Source organism: Monopterus albus, unplaced genomic scaffold, assembly GCF_001952655.1.
Source record: "Monopterus albus unplaced genomic scaffold, M_albus_1.0 scaffold61.1, whole genome shotgun sequence".
In the NCBI taxonomy this organism is placed as follows: Eukaryota; Metazoa; Chordata; class Actinopteri; order Synbranchiformes; family Synbranchidae; genus Monopterus; species Monopterus albus.
In genome coordinates this window covers 1,923,528-1,930,784 of record NW_018127941.1, presented here as the reverse complement: position 1 = coordinate 1,930,784, position 7,257 = coordinate 1,923,528, and the positions used below count along the sequence as shown (strand labels likewise).

The 7,257-nt window shown below is 41.4% G+C and overlaps 1 protein-coding gene across 1 annotated transcript in view; it reads left to right on the top strand.

Moving 5' to 3' along the window:
- The window catches only part of cc2d2a (coiled-coil and C2 domain containing 2A), a 17,964-nt gene that overhangs the window by 2,267 nt on the left and 8,440 nt on the right, over positions 1-7,257 (top strand). Inside the window, exons 7-23 of the mRNA XM_020603355.1 lie at positions 3-62; positions 146-226; positions 311-511; positions 864-1,023; positions 1,160-1,296; positions 1,379-1,510; positions 2,832-3,041; positions 3,206-3,312; positions 3,435-3,575; positions 3,698-3,854; positions 4,071-4,342; positions 4,536-4,713; positions 4,847-5,000; positions 5,139-5,286; positions 6,189-6,327; positions 6,409-6,612; positions 6,702-6,794. Of these exons, the coding sequence (XP_020459011.1) occupies positions 3-62; positions 146-226; positions 311-511; positions 864-1,023; positions 1,160-1,296; positions 1,379-1,510; positions 2,832-3,041; positions 3,206-3,312; positions 3,435-3,575; positions 3,698-3,854; positions 4,071-4,342; positions 4,536-4,713; positions 4,847-5,000; positions 5,139-5,286; positions 6,189-6,327; positions 6,409-6,612; positions 6,702-6,794 (2,574 nt within the window). The remainder of the gene's footprint in view (positions 1-2; positions 63-145; positions 227-310; positions 512-863; positions 1,024-1,159; positions 1,297-1,378; positions 1,511-2,831; positions 3,042-3,205; positions 3,313-3,434; positions 3,576-3,697; positions 3,855-4,070; positions 4,343-4,535; positions 4,714-4,846; positions 5,001-5,138; positions 5,287-6,188; positions 6,328-6,408; positions 6,613-6,701; positions 6,795-7,257) is intronic.

The following is a 7,257-nucleotide window of genomic DNA, read 5'->3' as shown; positions in this document are numbered from 1 at the left end:
AGCCAGCCAGTCGCCTGCAGAGTCTCAGAGACAGAGATACTATAACAAGGTTTGACAGAGAGGTGAGCACCTACTTCAGTTTAGCCATGGTCGTACCCATGTAATACAATGCAGCAGTGGAGGTGTAAGTCCCACTGTTTTACAGGTAGATCACGATGGAGCCGGAAAACATGATGTCCCCCTGGCCATCCGTACGAGGGTCAAGTTTCGAGAAGCAGCAAAAAGAGTAAAGCTTAAAATAAAATTGCAGTCTTTTCATGAACATATAATTTCTGTCATTGTGTTGACTTATATATCTTTGGAAATACAGGCAGTAAAAGGTCTACCAACTGCTGAAGAGGCATACGGTTTCTTTACATACAACTTTGAGCCAGATCCAAAAGATGGGACTGTGAGGATGAGCAGGAAAAAACAAAAACAAAGAAAAACAGTTGAGGAGGACATGGGTGAAGCTGATGAGCAGGAAGACAGTGAAGTAGATGAAGATAATCAAGATGAAAAAATTGGCCAGGTAAGAATGACAGCAATATTATTCAATAAGTATGAAATAAGTCACAGAAGAAAAGGGTGCATCTTCCTCTTAATTGTCATTCCCAAACTCTCTAACTGTGCCTGTAGGTTAAACCTTTCCAATTAAGACTGATATAAATTGTGAATGACATAAAAACAAGTTTGCAAATTATTTTGAGGTTTAGTACTGCTGCATAAAGTAATAATTAACATTAAAATACCATCATGATTTTGACCTTCAGAGAGTTGGGACCATATTTATTGCAGATTTGAACCCTCCATCTTTGCACAGTATCATGATTATCTATACCTGCGCTGGTTCCAAATGCTTGATTTTGTTCATCCCACCTTAGAGTGAAGAAGTTCCTCTTGTGCAAGAGGAAGAGGAGGGTTTATTTGCCATTCAGCAGTCATCCCAGGACTTTCTGGAAGTGAAGAAGGCCGAGTATAGAGGGTACCGAAAACTTATTCAGCGAGAAAGTGAGCTCCTCTTTACGCCAAGCTTTCGAACAGGTATTCTATAATGTAATAAACCATCTTACTCACATCCACAACTTTCAGATACTGTGTAATGTCAGCTTTAGAATTCTGTTCAGCATATTAACTATCTTCTAAATCTGCTACCTGCCTTTACGTGTAATTGTCACAGTTCCAGTCGCCATTAAATTGCCAGAAAATATGAAGCCTCGTTACCTGGAGGATGAAGGTCTATATGTAGGTGAGAGGCCCTCTGTATCCCTGACCAACGAGAACATCCTGGAGAACCGTATTTTGAAAATGGAGGAGGTAACATTGTTCAACACAAGAGCTGCTTGGTAGTGTCATAGGCTCAACAATGTTATATAACATATCACTTTTATTTGTTAAGGGAAAGAAGTGGTTTGGTGATGATGGCAGGATCATAGCTCTGCCTGACCCCATAAAGGAATCATCTACTAGACCCCCTCTCATCCACATGGAGGAGGACCTAGACCCTGCACTGCAAACTGTGTACAAGAAGGTCAGACATGCCCACTATGGCTCTCATTTCTAAAGCACTGTGCACATTTATATGCTGAAGGTGCCTCAGATTTGAGTGTTCTTTAACCCCTTTGGCATTTTAAAAAACAGCTAAAGGGCAGTTTGGCATTTGGTACAAAGGAATACGGAGGAGGGGGCGTTTGTTATCATGGAGCAAAGTGAAGGTGCGGGCTGACGCATCTGTGATGCGATCTTTACAGACATAGAGCTACATCATAACTCCAACTGGCTATTGTGTGCAATAAAAGTAATACAAGCTGTAAAGTTATCTTTTACATCTTCTTTTTACAAAACATGTACAACCAAAGCCAAAATCTTTAACCATATCACAATCCCTAATCCCCCAAATTAACGGGATATTTTCTTTTTATTTGGTTCAAATGGTCACATTAGCACAGAGGAGAAAAGTGCACACGTTTTGGTTCTGCCTTCTTCAGTTTGATGGATCTCAGTAAGCCGGCCCTCTTCTTTTGTACTATCTACAGGTATAAAGTATAAGAAAATAGTGAAATATGTCCCTCACAATTCCCCAAAAACACACAATTTCCCAAACATTTCTGGTTTTGTCCAATCAATAGTCCAAAAGCCAACAATATTTTGTGTACTAGTATATAGGACAAGAAAGCAGAAACTCCTCACATTGGAGAAAGCAGAACCAACAAATGTTTTGTGTTTTTATTTCAGAGAAGTGACTATTTACTCATTATCAAAACAGTAGCAGTCAGTCGACGATAGAAATGTATTCAATAGCTCCTGGGTTTTCACTGGTTGATTGGTTAATTCATAAAGGACAGTTATGTTTTGTATTATTAACCAATTGTAACATTGCATGGTCCATCTGCATCCTTATGAGAAACAGCCAGTTCTAGACTTTATTCACTAATCTCAGATTTGGAATGGCCTGACTGGCAGTACAGCCAAAATATGACAAGTATGTAAACCTAGAATTAACTTAGGCGATGCAGGTTTACACAGAGCACTGTTCACATCTGGTTCAGTGGTTGAGAGAATCTGAGGGTGGAAACAAGTGTGCATCTTTATCATCAAAGACCCGTTGTGTTACACATTTATCATTTATTCTGGCATGTCTGGTTTTGCTTATGGAAAGTTGTTGTCATGCATGACTTTTCATTATAGCATTCCCTGATGGGATTATTAACTTTGCCAAGTATTTCATGCTTCTTTTAAGCTTACACACATACTCTCATTAGATAAACATGGGCAAAGCATGAGCACTGATGATCTATAAGGATGATTTTTTCCCAGAACATTGATGATGAATGATGTCATTTTATCCCCAGGCGCTGAAATCCAAGTATGCAGGTCTGTACATTTCGAGTGCAGCAGACCCTGAGGGGGACTACCAGCTTGATGTTGATGTCTCTGGGCTGATCTTCTCCCATCACCCACTATTCAGTCGTGAGCATGTCCTGGGGGCCCGTTTAGCTCAGCTGTATGATCAGTATCTCACCAGGCAGCACAATAACCTCACGGGGCACCTGACTGACAAGGTAAACTTGACCAGCCAATTGTGTCTCCATAGTAATGCTATGTGGTTGACTTTTTCAAACATCCTAACATTTCTGAATATGTTTTATAAATGCCTTGTTTAATTTAAAGAGGACACATACATACATGTGTATCCAGTGTGTCATGTGTTTGTTTCCCTTTGTAGTTGAATGGATTGAGGAGAGGTCTGCGGAACATGCTTGAGATACATGGTGGGCAGTGCCTCACTCAAGCAGTGCAGCAAAGGATATCTGAGTACAGTCTGGAGGTTCAGTGAGTTCCCCAGCTTATCTTCTATTCAATTCCTATTTATCCTAGATCAATTTACAGTGCCCTTGATGCTATGACAAGCAGCTTTTCCTTTTTCTGTATATTTTCCTCCCTGAACATCACAGGAACACTCGGCAGCTGCGAGACAGCGAGCAGGAGAAAGACAGGACTTTGCTGAAGAACATGGTTAAAGTATGGAAGGAGATCAAGGCCCTGAGAGAGTTTCAGAAGTTTACCAACACACCATACAAGCTCTGCCTCAGAAAGTAAACCTCTGTCATTGTTCCCAAAGAACATCTGTTCACTGATTTTAGTGGATAATGTGTCTACAATCTTGTTAGTGTCTACTGATACTTGTATCCATGTATATCATTAATGTTTTCTCCAGAGAGAATGTCGACCGGGCATCAGATAAGCAGGAATATGAAGATGAAATCTTGGCAGAGGTTGTGGAATTGGAGGCAGAGAGTGAGATGGATTACCAGAGGAAGCTGGCTGAGTACAAGAAACAGCTGGAGGAGTGGAAGCTATGGAGAAGGAAACAGGTGCATACCTATTTACTATTTATTTAACATAGCTTGGTCAGTTTCTTACACATGAATATACTGCATTCTATTGTACAGATTAAATATGTTAATTAGCATCATTAGTACCACAGTAAAAATAAAAGAAGTTGGAAAGTAGGACAGCCTCATATATTGTGTGCATATACAAACATATACAGACACCCACACATTCTGTATCTTGTTTACTGTTTTCAGAAAACCAAGAAGAAGAAGAGAAAAAAGAAGAAGAAAAGCCAGGCACAGGGTGACACAGAAGATGAAGATGAAGACCAAGAGGTGAGCGAATCAGAAGGACCTGCTGAAGAAGGCCCTCCAAAGCCAGAGCCTCTAGAGAAGCCAGACCTCGACTCTATAGAGCAGCAAGTCAGAGAGAAAGCCTCCAGGATACGCAGGAAACCAGGCGAGTCCATCCTGATCCCTGAGTTGTCTGCATCTGGAAACATCACCGCCTATGAACTCTGCCCCAGGTATGAGCAGAAATACTGGAAAACAGACACAAAAGAGATTTTGAATTTGAACTAGTGAACCAATGTCAACCCCTGACAAATTCTCACATACGTCTTTTGAGAGAAGTAATATGATAACACAGACTCACAAAGATGCACTGCACTTGTGGTAATGTGGATGCTTTTCATCACCCTTGTTTATTCTTCATTCTAGGGCTGAAAAAGCTCGGAGAGATCATGTTGCAAAGTGCTTTCTATTCATCAAGATTCTATACAACAACAAAGAAGTTTCCCAAACTGACAGCCGCTCCCTCAGCACTGATTTCAGAGTGCACTTTGGTCAGATTTTCAATCTCAAGATAGTTAACTGTCCCCAAAGCATCAATTTGCAGGTACACCACAGAAGCATTTAGTGTGCTGCCATTTTGTTTAATCCACACAGCTTCTTGGGTGATGGCTACAGGAACTGTACTCTTTTCTCACCGTTTCTGCATGTGTGTGGCTGTGTACTTTGTATGCATGCAGGTGTTTGAGGAGATTGGATCATCCTGTTCCCTCCTGGCTCAAGTGTTTGTTCCACTTCCAGAACCCTCAGGCTTGACCGGTAGTGTCCCTCTTGAGGAATTCGAGTTTAGCAGCAACCAGAGAGTGATGTTTGACCATGAAGGAGTTGGAAGTGGTGAATGTCTTCTTTTGACACAAGCCAAGAGCTGAAATACTGTCACCTACAAATACAATCCCACTCCAAGAGTACCTTTATATTTCAGTATCACATCACCTACCTCCTGTTTCTCATCCTGTCCATACGCCTCGTCAGATGTCCCTTTGTCCTTCGAGGCTGATGGCAGTAACAAACAGATCCTGATGACCTCTGGGAAGCTGGCATGCTGTGTGTCCTGGGGGACTGGGGAGGACGGCACACCGCTCGCCCCTCCTGTATCTCAACAACCTAGCGGCATACGCAGGTAGTATCACTTAAAGGACGGTATCAGCTGTTTTGCATGTTTTAGCCTATGAACTGCACATCCTGTATGATTTTATCACTGCTGACCATGTTCCAAAGCGTACCACAGGTGTTAATATTTATGAATGCATTTTCTGCCCTCCAGGCAGCCAATGATTTTTATTTATGTCAGCAGTGTATGAAAACCCAGCGGCTTGCTTAGACTTGAAACTTGTTTATTCTAGTTTTTATATTTGCATCAGAGGTTATGTAGCAGGGGAAGCTTCTGACAAGTATTCTGTATTGAACCCTTCACAAACCAATGGCAGTGATAACAGCATTATTGCAATACCGTACTACTGACAAGCCAACTGCAGGGGACAGCAAGCAACTAGAACCACCACAATGTGAAGAATCCTCTTTGCAAGTGATACCACCTGCAGCAAAAAGAAGACTTGGGGAACTGTTGAAGTCACGGACGACCACCTCCACATCCTTACCTAAGAGAGCTCGAGCGGAAATCAAACTTGCGCAGTACCTACTGGAGGAGCCCATAGACTCAAATGGAGATCCACTTGCCTGGTGGCACAACAACCAGTGTAGATTTTCACTGCTTTCTCTGCAAATACATATCTATTTGTGCACTGAGCACACGATCTTTAGTGATGTTGGGAACACTGATACCCCTCTCTGATCCTCTGAAACCACATACAGTAAGGTTAACATGTTAGTTTCCTATCACACAACAAGGACGTGGAAACTCAGGTCTAAATATAGATGTTATTCTTTATGCTAAAAAATGAAAGTATCATTCTCCTCTTTCAAATTCAAGTCTCACTAATTTTGGTGCAGATTCCTAAAACATTGATGCTGGAGTAATCCAATGGCAACTGATTTTCAATTGCTTTCTCCTGTGCGTTTTAGTGGTTTGGGCTATTTTGATGCTGTCACATATATTGGGGCATCTGGACTATATGATATGAAAAAAATTGGAGAGTGGGCTACCCAGTCACGACTAGACCCCAACGATCCAAAAAATGCTTCCATCATGCAGCTGCTAAAAGTGGGTACCAGAATATAGTACTTCTTTACAGTATTTGCAGTTTTTTTCCTTTTGAAATGAGAACAACCTGTGGCTTGCCAGGTGGCCAGTGGCGGAGAGGTGACAGCTCCAGAGTACTTCCGGCTGGAACAGTTGCAGCAGGAGTTTGACTTTGTGACCGATGAAGAGCTGGATAGGTCCAAAAGATTACGGCTGCTCAGGCTCAGGAACCAGGAAGTTGCAGAGTTTCGAAATTACAAATGTGTTCCTGCTCTGGAGAGGGAGGTCACAGATGAAGTGTTCCAGGTACATCTGTGCTGCAGAATATAATGGATATGGTTGAAAGAGGATGTATCAGTGCAATTCTTTTATTTTTTATTTGCTTATGATTTCAGGAGTATGAGAAAAGACTGAAGGAGGGAGAGATAATTGATACCAAAGAACATTTGGATCCCCACAGAGCTTTAGTGGCCAAATACCTTCAGAAGGTGAGCATCTGATATAAACATGTTTCAAGATGGCACTAAGGCTACATTCATGTTAAAGGCCTTAATGCTTAATTCAGATTTTGTAGTCCAATCTGTTTGTGCTGATGGTTCATGTTCATATTTGTAAGTGACACTGCTGAGCTCCTAAACTGCCATGCATGCACACATTTAACTGAAATGTGAGCATGCATGGAATACCAACATAATTTGTGCACATTTCAAATCATGTCATTCCCTGAAAAACTGCTCAGTTACGGTTTGAATAGAAACTCTATAAATGTTCAACTAAAGTGAAACATCCTCATCTCTCCACTGACCTCTGAGGGGGGCAAACTCCCTGTTGAAGCCAAACTGGCATGAACATGTCATAGCCAAGCAGCTTTTGTGGGAAGTGCACAATTTGACCATCACAGACATGACATTATTGTTGTTATTCTTGTGTATATATATATATATATATATA